This window comes from Molothrus ater, chromosome 6, assembly GCF_012460135.2.
Source record: "Molothrus ater isolate BHLD 08-10-18 breed brown headed cowbird chromosome 6, BPBGC_Mater_1.1, whole genome shotgun sequence".
In the NCBI taxonomy this organism is placed as follows: Eukaryota; Metazoa; Chordata; class Aves; order Passeriformes; family Icteridae; genus Molothrus; species Molothrus ater.
Window position 1 is genome coordinate 29173320 of NC_050483.2, and position 20988 is coordinate 29194307.

Sequence of the window (20988 nt, forward strand, 5' to 3'; positions counted from 1 at the left end):
TGTCCTGCTAGTGGGCTGCCAAAGTCAGAGTCTCTCATATTTAAATAAATTACGCTGGATTTTTAGTCTATTTAAAGTAACAGAGCATTTGACAAAACTTGTACTTGTCTCTGTAGAGCTAATTTGCTAATCTAGAAAGCTGGAATTTGTTTTTTAATGTATTTGTGGCCAATTCACTTTGTCATATGAGGAAAAAGAAATTAATTTTAGCTCAGTAAAGATACAATCCTCATTCTGGTGAGGAAGTGGAAGCCAGAATTTACACATCTATCTGTGTATTTCAGTTTGTTACAGTCTTTTCTGGAGAAAATACACTTAATTATCAGGGGGTAAAACTAGTTCTTGTTAAAGATAAAGTAATCCACATAATTCTGTAAGTACTTGTGGTAGACTGCATAAAACTGAAGTTGGTATATGTGGGAGTTTGTGAATATTTTCCGTATTTGTATTAATAATAAAGGATGCTGTAGTTGCAGGTAAGATCGGCCAAAAACACTTTGGTTGGTTACTTTTATAGGAAGAATGGGTTAAAGAGCCCTGAAATTCTCCATGATCTAGGCATAAACAGGAAACTGCCTTTGTAAGCATGCCACTAGCACAGCAAAGGAAGACTACTGTATCAGATGCTTTCCTCACTGTCAAAAAGGTCTGCTAATGGTAAAAATTCTTGCTTCCCTACATGTATGTAGCTCTCCTTTATACTGTCTTTGGTATCCAAGAGAATGTATTTCTTCCTGAGGTGTAGGAAAGATGAAGGAATAGAAGTTTTTGAGGGACAAGTATTTGTTTGATTGTTGAATCTTTGCTGGGATTGTTGAATAGCATAATGTATAAATAACTCTAGGGGGATAGGATATAGGAAGGTGAAGGTAGTGTAAAAAGCAATCTTACCCCCTAAAGAGTTGCAGCTGGGTTAATTATTAAAGATTAGGAGTAGGCCTGACTTTAACAGGCCACAGCTGTAGCCAATAAGAAGAGTGTTATAAAAGAGTGAATTGGTTGGTTGAGGGGACGCTGGACTCCATTGGCTACTGTGAGAAGAGTCAGTGCTTGGAGGAGCTGCCTACGAGAAACATTGAGGAGGTATGAGACCTTGTTGTCTCCTCTTGCACTAAGGAGACAACAATATGAAACCTTTGCAATAAAATGACAACAAATAACAACAGTAAACAATTGCTAGGTCTGTCTGTTTCTTCCCTAGTCTACTTTTTCATCTACATTGCTGCATATGATGTTCACCTGTGAGGGATTTTTATGCCTTAAGCCATCAAGGGAAATTCTTCCAGTCCTTCGGTATTGATGTAGTCCATCATAACACTGAGGCCACTGTGGAAGATTTTCACTCCTATCATTCTCCCATTGTGCCAATAGAAAGTACCAGATCAGTTCAACTTTGGCTGCTTTGTCACATTCTGTGGTAGCGCAGTTTTGATTAGAGGTTGAATAGGTAGTAAGAAAGGGAAGAAGTTTAAATACTTTTAAATGTTTACTGTGGATTGCCAAAATTTTAACTCCCAGTGGGCTAGGCTGGACCACAGCACTCTTCCAATATGGGACATGGTTACATGTAGTTAATAATTTGCTGCTGGTATAACACTTTCCGTAAAACTCATGGTCCCAACTACTGTCTGCTCTCAGATGGAGGCAGAGTTAGATAATGCAGTCACTACTTTTTCCTTCATAACTGGAGGCTGCTCTGGGGAATTTTGCTGCTGCTTGTCTGCAAAATCCAGCAAGTGAGAAGCTTGGAATTCCAAAGACTAGCTGTTTGTGGCCAGTAGCACTACTGTAGTTAGCAATACCTTCACATTGTAGTTAGCAATATTTTCACACAACACGTATTGCAGCCAACAGCACTGTGTGTGTTGAGGCTTTTTACAGAGATAGGTGAGGTTTGATAAAACACACAGGAATTGGGGGGCCTTTACTCATTTGAAGGGGATCAGGCTTGATGTTGAATATCTGATTTTAATCAGCAAAGACTTCTCAGAGGAAGTATAGTTTTTCTTTGATGCTGTTCAGCTTGATAATGGACTATCAGAAAAGGGGAGATTTCCTATTAACTTCTAAACTTGTGCGTCAGTGACTGGAATATGGCTAATTGTATAGTTTTAAGGTAATAGCTCTACATTTTAAAACATTGAATAGAGCAGTCATATCCTTGTAGGTTAGAGAATTCAGATATAGATTCCATTGCTTGACAGGAACAAATGAGCTGTATTTCCTTATTTATCCAGAAAATCTGAGAAGTTTTACAGCAGTATATTTTTCTCTGAAATACATGGCTCTTCTCCAATGGAGTTATGGGAGAATTTGTCTCAGCTTGCTGTTGTATGCCTCCAGCCAGGAAAATCAGTTTTGTCCACTTCTTTAGACAACATTAAACACCCCTAAAAATTTTAAATGGAATACTTTTAGGGCTAGGAAAGAAGTCCTGATTTTGAGTAGATTTTATTAATGTACCGTGGAATTGGTTAACTGTCTAATAGGAGGCTGGGTGTGCTTTATGCTTGGCTGCCACAGTGAAGGAGGTGATTGAAAAGCCAGCATTTCTTGGCATGCATGGAGAAATTTAGAGACAGTTGCACAGTCTGAATTGTGGAAAGTTTAGCTCACTTCAAATAATCATAATTTGATTAGTCTTGCTGACTGAGTCAGGATACAGAGGCGGATTCATTTTGCTTTTTCCCAAAGTTCATTCACAGCTTGATATCTCTGCTGTCTCAGATTTAGTGCAGCAATTGAGATTCCTCCTCTCCCAGTATACTAATAAGATCTGGATGTGGTGGATTGGCTCCTCAGAAATAGCATATGAAGTGTTATAAATATAGAACTAATATAATTCTACAATTATAAGCTGACTAGTGATTCTGGAAATCTTATTTTTCTATTTTTAGAATGTGTAAGTATTTCTATTCCTTCAGGTGGACGTTAAACTGAAACCATCTGTATTGTTTTTTCTTTAAAAAGAGTGAGTTGAAAAGCTTTAAATGTGGTTTTGATTGAGGAGACTGCTGTAAGGCATTCACACCACTAGATGGGGTCTGGAAGCTGTGCCTTTTTAAAAGAAACTCAAGAGGGAGGTCTGTGCTTCTTAAACTATTTACAATAAAATATGTATTAAAAATATTGTTACAGGATTGCTGGGGGAAACTCAGCAAGTTGGAGTACCTATATATCTCAAGCAAAGACTGTGTAATTTCAGCTGTTGTTAGGTACTCATGTTCTCCCTTCTCTTTTTCCATGCAGCTCCATGACCATCTCATTCTTTTTACTGAAATGAAAAGACTGCATTTTCCCTTAAGAAAATATTATCATTGTCCCCTTAATGCTTTCTTTTCCTATGTTCCCCTCTGACCCACCACTTACATCAACATATGTGGAAGTTTTTGAGATCAAAATTATATTGATTTGTCCTATTAATGACCATCACATGTTTTTAAACTGATCTTCATGCTTCAATAAGGCTGAGAATCTAGAGAAGCAAACTCCTAAGCTGTGGACAAGGAACACATGTTGTTAGCTATTAGTGAATCATCTAGTGATTAGCTCATTAAACAGTAAGCAAAATATAGAGGTATAGAAATTTCTTCCCTGTAGTAAACAAATTATGTTCAGGGGATCTTGAGAGAGGACTCACCTTAGCAGGTTTATGAATGTTGAGGTGTGTTGATCTTACCAATGTGTGGACGACTTTGAAGGTGTGGCTGCACTGTGCTGCTGGTCTTGAACTGACTGTATTTCCTAAAGCCTTGTCTTGAACAGAGCTTTTCTGCCAAGTGCTAATTACTAGGTGTTGAGCTTACTCATTGTACTGCAAGTAAACACAATCCAACTCTTAAAGCAATCTATGACGTCCATAACTTCTGGTCCACATGTATTGGAGATCATAGGTACTTTTGAAAATCCAGTTCTTGGCTCCTGATTGCTTTGACTGGTAGTTTATCTTACTTCATTGAGTTCCCAGCCTTTCAAAGACCTGATGAGTATTACCTTTTTTGGTTTTGTATCAGTGGTCTGGTAGCAAGAGGAAAATACAGATGGACATTGAAATCTTGCAGGTGGTATTAGATTGATATGTAGCTGGAAAAGCTAGGTTTAAGGTTTAGGAGGCCTCTCTCAGTATCAAAATAGGAGTGGTAGCTACCAGAACTACAGGAAATTTGAGAGCAGTTCTTCATAGTTTAGTTAAATGCATGTCAAGTAGATCAGCTTTGCAAGAGAGGACTGAATATTACCTCTGAATAATGGCATGGTTAAATCTGTTTGGTTTTTTTTTTTTTTTTTTGATAAGTGGATGTGCAAGGGAAAGGGAGATGAGTATTTGCAGCTCTGTCTGTACCACAGGTGATATTTGTAACCTGTTGCATAGAGAGGACTTTAGAAAATCTCTGTGGTGATGTTGAAGGTCATAAACACAGCATCATAACTGAGTACAAGTCCATAGATTGAGGTCTCCAGTGGTTGCCAATTTTAGTTTCTAGGGTCATACCTTCAAGGTATTTGATCCTTAGAGATCCCACAAGAAGAACAGAGATGGCAGTTATTTTCTGAGTAATGCTCACACATGTGCGGAATTTTTATCTGTCTAGCTTTCCTTCCTGAGTTCACTCTACAAAGTAACTGTTGCCTTTTTTTAATCTGTGTGTTACCAAGATGTCTGGTATGTTGGATTAAATACTGAGCTTCTGCAAGTGTGAGGGATCAGTATTGTTTGTGATTGTGTTGGGGATAGTAATTCAGGGACCAGACACAGGATTTGCTTCTGACAGTGAGCTTACTAAGGTTCAGGGCTCTTTCCTTAAAAGCTAGTGCTGGTCAATTGGGAATTTTCTTCATGTAGAATCTGTAGGTGATACATGATGGCAGGAATAGTATGAGGATATTTAAAATTTTACTTTGACTGTCTTACATTTTGACTTTTCATGTGAAGGAAAGAAGCTTCTGACTCATCACTTCCAGTGTGAGTGCCTTGGGATTCACAAAGTCCCTGCAGGAGGAACAGTTCACTACATCGTTGAATTGGCAAATACCTGTTTCAATTATTTCAGTGCAATAGAAGCGTGCTGCATATTTCTGTTTGGAGACCTTTATCAGTCCTGCTCTGAGCAGAGCACTGTATTAAGGACTGCAGGAGAAATGTGTGTATCTTGGCAACCACTTGATCATTGTCAGGCTTATAATTTCTTTCTCTTCCTAGTAGTGTGAATAATTTGGTGTGAATTTTGACTGATTTGATGTTGCTTAAAGTAATCCATTTAGGCTACAGTTTAACAGATTTTAAATGCTGTTTTGGAACTCACTAATATGGGTCAACCAAACCATCTCAAATAGTTCAAATAACTATTTGTCTTCTCTTGCAGTTCAGAAAATAGAACTCATCCCACACATGTACCATCCTCACATGTTATACTTCTGTGCTACTGAGGCAGCTCAACTGATCAGTTTCTCAACCTAGAATTTAAAGATCTAACCAGATCCAACTTGGCATATTTGCCCCAAATTACACAAAACCTAAACGTAGATGCTTTCCCTCCCTATTTGTGTTCCATTATTTATTAAAAATTCCCTTTTGAACTTTTAGAAAGTGAACTAATTATTGCTTAAATTCATGGGATGGAATTTTTCTGGGAATCTTTGGGATGTATTGAAAGAACATTTGAATAGTAAAGGCATATGGGGGAGCAGTAGTTTTTGGATGACTTTTGGCTTTGATTTCCTTACTGTAAACATAAATCTCAAAAATGTTTGCCACAAATTTAGCCAAATTCAACGACTTAATTTAAAGTTAGAAATATATAAGTATCTCTGCCTTTCCTTCTTTCTTCTCACTGAGGGGAAAAAAGGGAATACTTGCAAATGAGCCTTTTTTGTCTTTGGGCAAGGAGAGATGGTAACAATCATCAAGGCTTTAGTCATGTTGATGACTTTCCTGCCTGAGGAGCCTTTTTTTTTGTCGTTGCCATCTTCAGTCATTTGGTGCTTTTTTTTGCCTTTTTTTTTCTTTAAAGACAGGAGTGCAGCCTAAAGTTTTGAACTATGTAGATCAGTGAATTTATTATTAAACAATTTTTTTATTCTGAAGCAGTAATTTCTGTTGCTGGTGTAAGCATCACCTAATAGTCTGGAAATACTTAACTTTGCAAGTCTGCCAAATACTGCCTGGTATTTAAGTGTGTGAACCAGGTACTGTAGTCTCTTTTTCCCACCCTTATGCCTTGTCCTTATTGTGGAGTTTCCTGGGATGGTAACGTAGGAAGGGCCCTCTCACTTAGCTATATTCTAGATATACACACTCCATATTTCATTTGCAGTCCTGCTTTATGCATGATCTTGTCAGCCCTCTCGGGATAGAGGGTTTAGCTTAGGTTTCTCTGTTTAGTCTGGTGTCCTTCCTGGAGTGGAGTGTATTTAGAAAGATTTTTAGCTTTCCTCTAGGATCCCTGGACTTGTTGATCAGACACAACTGAATTGTGGAGAACTGAGGTTTAAATTGTATAATAGAAAGAGTGTTCTTAGTAGCTCAGCTTTTAATTCTTTGTTGTTCTCAGATAGGGCTATGGTCATTCTTCTGTTCGGCCTCTCCTGTCTTGATTGTGCTCTATCATATGCACTGGGATTTTCTGATTTGAAGATGAAACTTTTTCACACCTATCAGCATCCTCACATTAGCACTCTTGGTTCTGGCAGGCACTTAAACTCAATACTGTCCCTTTGCTCTGTTATTCAGGTTTTAGATATTCAACACTATGTGTAACTGTAAACAAGAAGTCAGGAAACCTGGTTTTGTTTCAGAGTGTTGGTTAGGTCTGTTGGTTGACCTTTCTTGCCCTCAGTTTTTCCTGTACCAAGAAAAGGGAAAACTACCTACTTCAAAAGCCTCATGGTGCTTAATCTTTTTGTTAGCTTTGAAATACTTTAGCACCCAGGTCTTTCTAAAGCAAGAATTTTAAGTGCAAGGTATTGTCCTTGTAATGCAAATTTTGAAAGTATAATCTGTTGCTCAAAAGAACCTCAGATTGAATGGGGTTTTGTAGAGGGCTTTCTTAAATAGTAATAGCAGTAATAGCAGTAATCATTGTAAATCTTGCCCTAATCACATCTATACCATCTATATCCAATTTAATATGGAGGGAATTAAAAGAGAAACTTTTTTTGTCTAAAAAGGAAAAAAGGAGAAAGGAAAATAAAAAAAATTGTTGACTGAAATTAAAGGCCTCTTAGTACATTTACTAGGAGAACATATGAAAAATTAGTTTAACCCTATTGTAAGAGAAGGGAATTAGTCTTTGAAACATCAGTCCAGGGGAAACTGTGGTAGAACCAACCTGTTGAATCCAAAGGTATGCCTGCAGTTATATTCACTTAGCTTTAGGTGAAAGTTTATATTCATCTTTTACCTACTAGAGGCAAAAGCTTTACTAGTTCAAGACTGGACTCTTCTACTGCAGGAGCATTTTGGATCTTGCCACTCTTCCTGTCAAAAGAAAGTCCTACTTTCTTCTTGCTGCTATTTTCTTTAATAAGTACTTGTGTAGTTTTTGTAAATTAAAAATTCTTGCAGCTTCACTAGAGGAAAGCAGGGAAGGGAGTGTGTGTGTGTGTATATATATATATTTTTTATTGGATAAGAGAACAAATCCGTGGCTGATGTTACTCATAAGCTTTCCTAATGCAAGACAACAATTGCAGCACAGAAATGTGCAGGAAAAAATCTATTGTAAGACTGCAGTATTGACATGTGACTGATTTTGCATAAGGTATGAAAATGGCTTCATTCTTCAGGAGGAATTGCCAACTTGTACACTCAGATTATTTTTCGAAGGTAACATTCTCTGATATCCATGTTCTTTGTGTTGTAAGGACTTTGGTGAGTGCTTGGTTTTGGGAACAAATCCTGCTCCTTTTTTTGGCCTAAAGGTCATTTTCCCATGCCATGTCTGACTGTATGTGTATCTTCTCTATCTGGTTATCTGATGGAACCTGTTGTTTTGTGTTTTGCTGGATTTAGCTGAGCAGTGTTCCCTGTCACAGTCTGTACTCCATCCTACAAGGTGCTATTTCTGAACAGGCTGCATAATGGACTCTGATCAGAGAATTTAGGGATTAGAAAAGGATGGAAAAGATCAGGTGTTTCAGCTAGTTTGTGGTTGTTGGACAGTTGCTTTTTACATTGTATTCTCAAGTTTTTGTTTTTGTTTTTTTTTAAATTGAGCTGAATTTTATTGTTGTTTGGTTAGGTTTTTGGTGTTTTTTCCCTGAAAAACTAATTGTCTGCTTACTAGATCTCATTTATTGCTTACATTACAGTAACACCTACATGATTCTAGCCTACATGAGAATAGGACACTCTTGTGCCTGGTGACCCACAGATCTGTGATGAGGGGAAACCTAGGACAGGAGAATGTGAACAGATGCGTAATAAGACCTAAACAAACCTTGGCTAGGGCTGGAGGAGGATGTGAAGCATTCAAACAAACAGGTTTTTTTTTCCCTGCTTGTTGTCTTTTGCTACTGTTCACTCTTTGCAATGGCAGATGTAACCTTAACTCCTGAAAGGATAAAAGTCATACAGATGAGGAGGAGAATTTAGCATTCTTTACTCTGCCCTTGCCATCTTCCTCAGAATACTGACATTCTTGAGCTGTTTTCCTGTGAATAAAGGCAGAATGCAGGGAATTACAATGCTTTCTGAAGAGCTGCCTGAGATCACTGATGTAGCAACATTTTCATTCAGTGATGCAGTTAGGTCATAAGGGCCAAACTAGGCAAGCCTGTGCTGTTACATTGTCGGGTACATAAATGGTGATGTTTGATGTTTTTAAGGCTCCAGTTTCTGAAGTCTGTTATCAGATAAGAATCTCAGTTATTTAAAAAAATTAAAACATTGCCCTCATGGTTTGGAGGGAACAGCAAAACTTCTATTCACCTTTGAGTTTGCCATGCAGGAAAGTTCATTAATGATGGGGAGATTCCATTTTGAACTAGTTTATATGTTTCTGACCTTAACAGTAAACAGCAAAGAAATGTCACATTCTTGAACACCCTGACTTCTGTACTTTTCTTATCTTGGTGGATGGAGTTAATTTTCATTGTACTTTCTTTTTGAAGGAAAGCAAAGATATTAGTTTTGCTAATAATACACAACCTTTATTTTATTTGGTTATTGTTTAATGTCTGAGCAAATACCCTTTACTCCTGGTAAGGATTCTTGGAGACAGTTCTTGTGAAGGTAGTAAGATAATCAGAAGTAGTGATGATAGAATTTAGAAAAATTAGCTTGTTTCTGAAAATAATAAAATCTTGAGTACAGCTTGTATACCTTCAGACATAGATGGACTTCCTTCACATTTGTTAACACTTAGAATACTTAAAATGAAATGTACGCTTAGACACAATTTATCTGTTTTTCAAAGAAACTGTCTTGAGATTTCTGAGACTTATAATCTACTTTTAAAAGGTCTGCATGATTATTGAGCAGACTGTGCTCAATATTGTGCTGACTTTTCTGTTATTGGTTAATTTGGCTCTTAAATGTTTATTTCAGACTCTATGTTAATTGTGTCCTTTTAAACACACAATAATTTTCTTGCAAATAAACCCCCAAACTTTTCTGCAGTTTTCTAGGCCAAAATTCTGTCTGCCAAGTTTCATTCCAGTTATTTTTTTGCACAGTTAGAAGTTTCTCAATTTTGTGGTTACAGAATTGCTGACAAACACAGTTGTATGCAATGGTGTATTAGTTACAAGCATTCAGTTCATTCTTTCCTTTTAAGGTCATTCTTTCATTAACTTAGTCTCACTCACTGCTGTTTATGATACCAACACTTTTCCCTTGCTTAATTAATTTCTTTTCTTAAAGGACACTCTTGTCCCAAGGACAGTGTCTGTACTGCAATGCAGTGATACTGCTCCTTCCCTTGCTCCACTAACTGCCAGTTAACCAAATTATTTACATTAGTGGTGCTGCTGGTGGATTCAAAGCCTTCCATTGTTTGGCTCAGCTGTGTTTAGTCAGCCCTTGCCTGCTGCCTGCGTGCTGCATATCCAGCTACGGAAATGACCATATTGCATAGAATCGTCCATTCTCTCTCCTCAGCCTCCCTCCAGCTCCAGCATGTGTGTTTGGATTGCAATGTTCCATCTGTGGACTAAATATTTCTCTTAATCATACAATATGACTTTTTAAAAAACTCAGAAGTGCATGTGTCTCTCTATATTGCTTCCAGAGCTGGTAGGCAACATCAGCATTCCACAGCTGTCTGGGTGAGCCAAATTTGGAAGCAGAGTAAATCTGAGTAGTCTGGCTTTGGATTCATAAAAATAATGCCTCTGGCAGAAAGAGCACTCATCTTGTTCAGAAGTGTCCTTTTAGTACTGCCTTCAGATTTCTCACTAGCTGTGGTGGTCTGTGTCTTCAAGATGAGAGTATTGTTTCTGGAGTGCTGCATCAGTAAACTTTTAGTAACTGCAACAAGGTGGTGCCTCTGAAACTCCTTTGTTAGTGCATGCAGGAAGTGGCAGTTCTAACATGAGCAACATATCCAAACATGTCTACCCTGCCCCACGTAATCCTCTGTGAAAAAATCCAAAAGTAACACTGACTAAAAGTACAGCACAACACCCTGGTGCATATAGTCATTGGAACATGCTTAAACACAGCACTTCTCTTCCTCTCCCCTTCACACTCTCCAAAAAAGAAGTGCAAAAGCTCTCATTCTGATTAATTCAAAGGTCTTTAGAGCTCCTTGATTCAGACATTCTCTTTAGTACTAATGAGTATCAGTATTGTAAAAAATAACTTCTGCTGGCTTCTTTCTTGGAAAGGGCTGACTGCTTTTTTCCTGCAATTTTGATGGAGATGGATACTCTAGAAGGCATCTCGGGCAATTATTATTTTTTTCCTAAAATTATCATGATTGTTCTAAAATCACCAAAATTGCATGATGCAAATTACTGAAGTCTTAGGGCTCCTCAGTTCTCAGTACTGCTACCATGTGCACTGCCTGCAGTATGAGGCAGAGAAAGAGAGATTTCTCAAATCCTTTATATGTCCTCTGTTTAGAACTAGGTGAGCAGCTTTGCCACCAAGATAGAGCCATGAGCTGCACTCCCTCCATACACATCCCCCCCTCTTGTTTGTGAACATATCTTAGATGTTCTGTCCTAGGAGGAGAGAGAGAGAGAGCAAATATTTTTCCTCTGTTCGATCAGGAAGTGGATGTTTGGTGGGGGTTTGTGTCAGTTTGTTCACCTCATCCCCACCTGACTACTTGCTGCCTCTTTTCAGTTTCTTAAAGGAAAACACTGTGCAGTTAATTTAATAAGTCCTTTCAAAGAGGCAGAGAGGAAGCAATCAGGACACAGCAGGTTGGGGAAAACAGAAAACTACTGTCTTGTGATTAGTAACACAAAATGCTGCACTTGGAGCTATAGTGTCAGGCTTTTGGGGCCAGAATTAGGGCAAATGGGGGAAGTCGTTGCTCTTACATTATAAATGAATGGCAAACAGCTATTTTAGTATTTCTTTCTGTATCAGCCAAACTAGCTCACTGCTTTTTTTGTTATTGAGGGGGTTTCATTTTTGTTTGGTTTTCTTTTTTTTGAGCCAAATGTTAAAAAAAACTGCAGCAGGAACTGTATTTCCATCACATGTGTGGCTGAATTGTGCAGAGTGAGGGTCTGAGGCAGGCAAAACTGTGTATCTTTTGAGAAGTATTAACTGTGCAGCTCCATAATTCTAGACTTTTCACGTGTGGATATTTTTTTCTGAAGTTCTAGTCTCTCTTGCTTCCTTTAATCTCTGAAGTCAAACATTCTTTTGGAGCTTTGTCACACTGAAGTTACTGCAGCACAATACAGAATTCAATTCCAAGTTTTGCTTTGGTACCTTTGACTGCTGTAGGCGCTTAATGAAACATCTGTAAGCAGAATGGAAGCCAGTTTAATATTGCACTCCTATTGCTATAAAATATAAGCTCAAATGATATCAGGCAAGGCATAATACTAGCAATGATGGAAACTTTGCTTGAAGACTTGAAAGGATGGGGCATCTGGTAGGCTCACTCATGTGCAGGCAGGAGAGAATTCTGGGCTGTGATTTGGATTAAGGGGGAGAACTGGTAATGAGGGGAGAAACTTAATCTTGATGCAGCGATGGTTGCACCTAAACATTAAGTCTGGTTGGTGCATGTTTGTTATGACCTTCTTATTCATGTTGCACAACTCATATTTTTTATTAAAAATTAACTTTTCATAGCCAAAAAAAATCTGGAATTGTTCTTCTGCCTGTTTTTTGTGTTAAGTCTTGGTTGGGTTGGGGTTTTGGGGGATTTACAATGTTTTAGCTTACTTATTTGTCCTTTTTGAAGAAAGTGGAAAATTCCATAGAAAAAGAAATGGCTTGCTAAGACCTATCAGAAAAGAGGAGGCAAAAATATCATATATGTTTTGGTTATCTTGTTTTGTTTTGATTTTTAATGCCTGAGTATTTTGAGGTGAGTACTTTATTGATCTCAATTAACAGAAAAAAGGGCTGATGAGAGGAATCCTAAATCCTTGTCTCTAAGCTTACAGTTTCTACTATTAAATTCTCTCTGGTTTTAATTAAATACCTTGAACATGATTAATAAAAGCTTTGCCTTGGAGGAGGAGAACATGAGACACCAGGACTGTTCACGCTGATAAAAGTGTTGTGAAGTTTTGGTGCCCAGCCTTAAGAACTTACTAGTTAGTTGGCTTAGAAAATGTGACTTCTGGTGGGTTTGTGGCACCCTGGCTTTGACTGCTCAGTGCACAAAGAGTGTGTGTATGAGAGAGCAGCATATTTCTAGGGCATTCGTTATGCAGAATCTTATATTTCGTGTTGGTTTTGTTTAACTCTGGCTTAGGAACAATGTTTTTTTAACTCCATGGTATCTCAGGCAATGATGCATGTTTCAACCTGCATGGAATGTGGCTTCCCATCCATGTGGAGTGACTCAGTCTTCACAGTTGTTGGGGCAAAGGCCTATATCAAAAGGTGTTATGCACTTAAATCTATGAATAAACTTCCCTCTAGAATTTACAGATTCTGAGCTGGCATGCTCTTTCTGGTCCAGAAGGGGCATAAAGGTTACAGCTCTCAACAAGATTTGATGGCTATTGCTCAAAACAGAAGTGTTCACAAAAAAACTGAGCTCTAGTCCTGTTTAGGAAGTGATCACTGAACAAAAAAAGAGATGATGAAATGTCTTCCATCTTTGGCTCGCTTTCCATATACGCAATCATTTCAAGTATGCAGATTGAATGAAGTCCTTGAAAAGAACAGAAAATCTGTAAAAGTTGCATTTAAGGTGTGCTTTGATTAACTGTAGGTTGCTTTATGGAACAAATTCCATATTTGTTACTTTTTTAAAGACAGTCTGGAGACTTGTGAACCTTTGGTTTTGTTTTGTATATGTCAATAAGAATGGATACAAATACTCCAGCTCTGAATATACAGCCTTATATGGGACAAGGAAACCAGCTAATCCTGCCACATGAGAGTTTTAGGTAATAATGTCATGTGATAACATAATTGTCTTGCCTACTTGGCAGTATTTTTAGATTAAGCTAGTTGAAGATTAGCTAAGTAACTTATTTTAGCATTTCTTGCAATAACATGTTAGTAAGATGTCCTTTTATTTAAGACATCTGGAACTGATTGTGGAGTTTAAACATCCTCTGATGCCCTGTAGAGATATAAATAGAAGCAGGAGAGAGAGAATGGCCATCCTGTCTAGATTTGGAGAAAATGTCATCTGCTGCCAAAGCAAGGGAAAAGACTGCTTGGTTCAAGAACCAGCTAACAAAAGTAAAACGACAGCCTTTTTAAGGCAAAGTGCTCTGTCCGACTTTGCTAATGTATTTTTTATTAACAAAACTACTCAGAGTCTTTAACTTCTCTCTTCTGAAGACTTTATAAACATAGCATTTTGATAGCTTGTCATTCAGGTTTCATATTAAGATTTTTCAGGAATTGAAAGTAGAAACTAAATAAGATTATAGTTTCCTGGACTTGTTTGTTTGAAAAGCCTCAGTAAGATTAAAGAGAGTTCTATCTCTAAGTAGTTGAGTTGGTATGTGCAGCCCATCTCACTTAGTCCCACCTGTCTTTTCCCAGTTCCCTGCTCCGCTACGGTGGGAACCTTTCCCTTCAGAGCGCCATGAGCGTCCGGTTCAACAGCAACGGCACGCAGCTGCTGGCGCTGCGGCGGCGCCTGCCCCCCGTGCTCTATGACATCCACTGCCGCCTGCCCGTCTTCCAGTTCGACAACCAGGGCTACTTCAACTCCTGCACCATGAAGAGCTGCTGCTTTGCAGGTGATCGGGATCAGGTAATAAGCAAGCAATGCTGCCCTGAGTCTCCAGAGTTTCCATGACTGTTTGGGAACACCGTTGTGAGGGTGGCTTCTTTCTGATTCAGCAGATAATGCAGGAAGCGGGACACGTACAGGCTTATTCAGAACTGTTTTGCAATGCGGGCTCTGAAAGAAGGAAAACATATACCAGAACACATGAGAAGTTTTACCTGTTGTTTGATGTGATCTTATACTTACTTGGAAGATTACATGCAGAAGAAAATATTTGCTGTTTTTTTAGGTCCTATTAATACAATCTTATCTACTCATCTACATATGATAAGGAAGCATCTTCCTTGCATTTCAGTTTTGTTACAGAGTGGCGTAGAGGCAATTCCACAAAATGTAAATATTGTGTATTTATAGAGTTATTAATTCTTATTTCAAATTATAATGTTTCTCTTTTAATACTTGACTACTAGATCAGGTAGAATAGGACTTTGTAGTCACTGATCTGTAAGTGATGATGACAGGTGGTTAGAAAGGAATAGTCCATTACTTCACTGAGGCAGGGCTCTGTCCCTACTATTGATCACAAAGAAATAGGTCACACATAAAGTGGCTAACAGAAGTTCATATGATTCTAGAGCCAGATATTGTCTTTGGACAGCTGTATTTAATAATCACAAGCACTGTTTAAGGACAAAATATGTATTTTCAAGCTATGATAGTATCAAACTATGATCTGAAAATTTCTTAACTGTCATCAGCAAAATTCCTGCGGTCAGAACTTGATCACTAGTTCTATCGCTGCTGCTGCAGGAGGCAGAGTTGAGCTTCTTTCAGATTGCAAGAAGGAAATACATTCATGTCACTGAATTTGAGCAGTGTTCCTTAGTTCTGAATATTTTTTGACAAGAGTGTGAAAATGTGATAATGAAACTCATTTAAAATAATTGAGTGGCTTACTTTAAAGCATTGGAAAAACACAAGTGTTGGTTAAGAAGAAAACTACTGACAATTTGTGGTCCATTATTTAGTCAGCCTAAAGATAATACACTTTTCTCTTCTGGAACTCAGTGTAGAGCTTAATTTATGTGTACACTCTGACACATAATTTGGCTTCTCATTTGTTACTAAAGATGTAGAGAAAAGTCTTAGTATATGCTGCTCTGCTTTCTAAGGCATTTTCTGATGGGTATGGTGTTATTTTAAGAGGAGGAGTATGTCTGTTCTGTATCAGGCTGATGCGATACTTCAGGAGCCTGCATTTAAAAAAACCTTTATATTCTTGTGGCTTGACAGACCTTCTGTTCAGATAAATAGCAGCAGGTAATGCTGCTAATGAGTTGGAAATCAGCAAAAGACTATTATAGTCTCTCGTAAAACTATATGAAGCTAATAGAGAAGATGAACTTTTCTATGGAATGTTAGAGAGATGTGGAATTTGACATTTAGATACAAGCTCATACCCATCTTCTAACTGGAAGGAAAAATGATAATGAATTCAGAAAATGCCAACACATGCTCCAACTCTGTCTGAAACTGTCCAGTCATGTTCAAATTCAGTGGCTAAGATTGTCAACACTAGGGATAGCCTTTATAGGGACTGCCTTTTGCAGGGAACCCAATTGCAGTTGCAGGTATATCTAGAAAAGAAGATTAGAGTTGGAACCTACTTTAAGATAGACAAAGTGAACAAAATAATAATTTTTTTGAGTTTCACCCTTCTATACAATGAGTATGCTTTTGTATAACGTATGCAAGTCTTCACCCCTGCAAATCAGAATTCATCAAAAGAACAAATAGTTCTGTATCCAGTTTAATCTGGCTCCAGTTGCCTCACCCTTTTAATATTGCTGTTCTTAGCATTTACAAAGAATGTCTCATTTGAGATCCATGCAAAGTAAGCTTTACAGAATACCTTGCTTGTATTTCCTCAGGATCAAAATTTTGTGTGGGCTAAGGCTCATTTGAAGGGACTTGTGGCTTAGCAAGTTGCTTTCCAATTGTGAGTGGCACTTGTGGTAGGAAGGCTTCTTTAGCAATTTTTTCACATTGAACCTCTGATTTTGTCTTCGATTCTTCTTTTCATCTTTATTAAACTGCCAACTTGATATTTTTTTCTGTTTTAAGCTTTCTTAAATAGTTAGGTTGTGCCTTTCTTACAGAGCACAGTAAATTAAAAATGGAGTCTCCTGTGTTCAAAAACTATTATGTGTTGTCTGCACAGGTAATTCATTTCATAAAGTTGCATTTTTATACTATATTCTAACTCTGATAAGAAAGGATTCTCCTTAACTCATCACTGTTTAGAATGCAATTGCATTGGGAAAAAAGTGAACTGCTGAAAGGGGGAGGCCTTGTCCAGCAGAGGTAATGCAAGACCTTTCACTGATACCACTTCCTTACTTGGCAGCAGCATTTACTTATTTTCCTGGGTTAATGACTTGTACTGACACTCAGGGTTCTGACAAGCATTTGGATGTGATATAGGGATCAGAAGATAGATGGGAGATGGAGAGATGGCCTTTCAGCTCTGTAAGACTCAGCTCCTCACAGAACTGTAGCCTTTGCTAATCTTCCTCTGAAGTTTGTACATAGCAAACCGTTTGCTCACAGGAAGTTTTTTTGTAAATTTTGGCCATCAGGGTTTAAAACCCTGTAACTGCTAGTTTTGGGTTGCCTTTGGAAATTTGTTTTGATACAGTGGTGAAAATCTACAGTAAAGGTAAATAACACCCTGTTCCAAATGGATTGCATTCTGATATGGCAGAAATGAGTAGATTCTGAGCTGCAAGCACACAACTTAAGAGTTTTCTTGGAGATTGCCTTTATATCTTAAGAAGCCAAATGCTTAAGTTCTCAAAATGACCAGAAGTGTTCTTACTTGGACAAGGTATGTGTATTAAAATGATGATATTTTTTTGCAGAAACAAAACACAGACTACTAGTTGGGGAACAGTTTGATTGGTTTGTCTGTTGATGGGGGTTAGATTTTCTAATATTTTCTCAGTATTGTTTTTTTAGTGCTCACAGATGGTGATAGGTACTCAAAAGGACTTGGAGCTAGAGCTCCTGATGTGTCACTCTAGAGGGAAGCCTGCTACCAGCCGGTGTGCAGTGATCTGTATACCACCTCCTTTTACTGGAGCATCTGAGATGCAAGTAGATTGAAACCTCTTAGCAAAGAATGATATATCATTAATGCTTTAAGGTACCAAATGCAGAAAGACTCACTTGTTAACTACAATGTTTTTGTTTTGTTTTCTTCTTTTTTAAGAATACATTCTGAAATGCTTATGTGATTTTGAGTTGTTGCAGGTATTGTGGGTTGCAGCACAAGCTAAGTGATGGGGATCTTAGAGGATGAACAGCTTTTTTTCTCTTTGTGGCCTTGCCAACTATTGTTTGCCTCCAAAAGCATTATTGTCCTAGTCCTTGTGAGCCTGATTTCAAAGTCAATGAGCAGTGTGTGTGTGTGTATATATATATATATATATATATATATACATGAGCAATTTTCCTAGAAATGCCACATCATGCTTTTCTTGTTTCTTGCAACTACCAAAGCATGAGAGGCATTATTTACCTCATATTTTATTTGCACCCATTTAAACTTACCTTTGTGTGCTCCTCTCAGAATTTTTTCTTTCGTCCTTGTCATTGGTGTAATGACCTATTCACATGACACCAATTTTTCTACTTTTTGAGGAAGAGCTCTGATGTTGAGTCATAAACAGGTTCAAAATGATGTGGTGTTTGCATTATCCAGGAGCTCACTTCAATCATACAGCTGTGAAAGAGAGGAAGGGTAAGATAGGCTGGATGGATCAAGCATGACTCTCAGCTTCCCACTGCCTTTGTTGGCTACAGAGATTTGTGTGAGAACATAATTTATCCATTCTTCTGGGCATCCAGGTCCACAATTTTAAAAACAGTTTATTTATACACTCAAGTCCCACTGACTTTAGTATGCACAAGTGTTTAATTATATACAAATATTAAATGTGTGAGACTGTCTAGTCATGTCACAGTGCTGGGTGAGTTTCTATTCTTCTTGTCAGCATTAGAATTTTGGAAATATTGATCAAATACTAAGGATTTTTAGTTGCTAGACTGGTATAGAAACTATCTTATATCTGAGGATACAGAAAGTATTGCAGGACTTTAGGTACCCAACAAAATGTGTATTTAAGTGTAGGAGCCTCAGGGCTATAGTGATGGGCAACAGCAAAAAAAAAAGGCCCAGAAAGAAACCACAAAACACTACCACTCTCCAAACTAAAATAGTCCAAAAGGTTTTCTTGCTCAAGAATTGTTGCCTGTGTCACAACGATGAATGCTATCGGTTCATTCCTGTTTCTCCCTGTGTAGATAATGTGAGGCTCTATAAGGCTTGTGGCTGTAAAATCAACTGCATATTGCCTGTTTTAAAAAGGCGGGGGTGGGGAGAAATAACTTGTACCCTGTGAATCAAACAAAAAGCGTCTTGACTCTGGCATGCCCTCAGACATTACATCACCACTCAGCCTTTTCTGTTGACATTACACTGGTAAAGGAGAGTTTCAGGAATGCACTGCTCATGGTACTGCAAGGCTGCTCCAACTCCCTATAAAGTTACAGTCCTCATTATGCTGAAATTTGTGTTCTGAATAGCCCTGGTTAGGGACAAGCCAGCTTTTTGCAGTACAGAATTATTACATGAATGCAACTCTTCCAAAAACAAGGTTAGCTGTACAGATGCTGGGGGTCTTGTATGGTTGTATATTGCCTTTATAAAGAAAGAGAACTTTTCTTCAGTGGTGTTCTTTGTGTCATCTAATTTGAAGGTCATTTATCACAGGAAGTAATGCTTATCAATGTCTAGGTTTAAGAACTAGCAAGAAGAAATGCAATTATTCTTTTAGAGAATACATTTTAAGTTTCCTGTGCATTGAAGACTTCCTAATGAATAGTAGCTTATTGCAGTCAGCATTTCTTAATATATGAAAAGCATTCAGTGTGCAAATATGTTGCTGTGCTTGGATAAAAAGAAAATTGATGTCTTACTTGGTCTTAAATTTGGTTTCTTCCAAGAATTACTGATGACGCTGTATTTTGGTGTTTGCTTTATCTAAATAGCAGTTTAAATTCTATCTATATGCGTAATACATACATATAAAGTCCATGCATGAGATTTATCTAGCAGTGAAATTGCTTATTCATTTTCCCCCATTTTTTTGGTAATTGACATTGGGAGGGTCATACTGAAAATGCCTCTTTGGAGTCAAGGTGTCAACAGCAGGAGCTATGAGTTTTCTTTAGCCATTCTTTTTCTGATTGCCTCTTCCCCCATTCCTGGTGCATCCTGCCAGCCCCATTTCCTGTCTCCCTTTTCTGAGTTCCTATAAGCCCTAGGGGGAGGATTTTAGACATCTGCACAGCAATACATAAGCCCAAAAGGACCCATATTGAAATTAAATTCTGGTGGAGTAGAACTCAAGACTCAGGAGACTTTGAATTTTGCAGGCTTTGTGTTCCTCATAGTACATCATGGGAGATCTGTAGTTAGTAGCATTTCTCATATGCTCAGATAAACTTGTTGATTTCTTTGTAATGTAATAGAAGTATTTTCCCTGCCATAGAAATACTCGGTAAGGATTTTTAAGTTGCTTTTGTTAATTAATAAAATTCCTGTTTTGGCCTTTCTGCATTACAAAAAGGCAGCTCTAAAAATGTTGATGGATTATTCTCAATGATGCTTCTGCAAGCATTTGAAACTGTCCCACACAGAGTTGGCTGCTTCTAAGAGTAGGGATTTAGGGAGTGAGAATGCAAATTTTTGGCTTTGAAATTTATGTACTAGAAGCAATTTGTATTTCTCCAGTCTGCTGTGTCTCACTGCTTTACTTTTTCCAGTTCATGAGATAGGCATGCCTCTTACTGAGGAACAAAGCTTCTGTTGTTAAAAAGCCTTTTGGACTCACCTGTTTGATTCTCAGGCTGAGATGGAAAACTTTTAAGCTCTGTTTTGTGCCAGTCTCAGCCTCTTGAAAAGCAGTCTCAAGGAGTACAGGGTAGTATGTAAAGAGTACAGGCTGTCCCGGCTGTTGTGAAAAAAGATGTCTGTTTTAACAGTGTTGTGAGCCTTCTTTGAATTTGTTAAGTATTGAAAAAAAAAAAGCAAAAACCGAACTGTAATTTGTGCCCCAGAATTTATTATCAAGTAGAAGATAAAAGGTTGTGTGTGTAGATACTTTGTAGGCAAATTATTTTCTTAGCTGTAAGTTCTCCAAAACACATCTCAGAGAGAGCTTTCACAGTTGTCTCCTCTTACTTTAGGTTTTTTCTTTGAAAGAAGGTAATAAGAGGTTAGTGGCTTGCACAGGTGACTGCTCATTATTTTGTCATCTCCTGGTTAACTGCTGTGGAGAGAAGAATCTCTAGTTGGTGACAGTGAGAGCTGCTACAAGGAGGCAGCCACTCTACCTGGGGCTGCAGTTTGAGGTACCAACAAGGCAGTGTGCCCTTCAGGGGACATCCTGTACTTCCCCTGGGCTCTGCTGGCACCCATCTGACCCTACAGGATCTGGCTGAAATACAGAAATGGCAATACTATATTGAATGACTCATGACAATTTGTATGAGGTTTTACTGCTGCAGCTACTGAATCAGACCACTGCTG

The 20988-nt window shown here is 38.1% G+C and overlaps 1 protein-coding gene across 1 annotated transcript in view; it reads left to right on the top strand.

The window, feature by feature from the left end:
• The window catches only part of DCAF5 (DDB1 and CUL4 associated factor 5), a 67198-nt gene that overhangs the window by 19811 nt on the left and 26399 nt on the right, over positions 1–20988 (top strand). The window contains exon 6 of the mRNA XM_036383857.1: positions 14144–14357. Within this exon, the coding sequence (XP_036239750.1) occupies positions 14144–14357 (214 nt within the window). The remainder of the gene's footprint in view (positions 1–14143; positions 14358–20988) is intronic.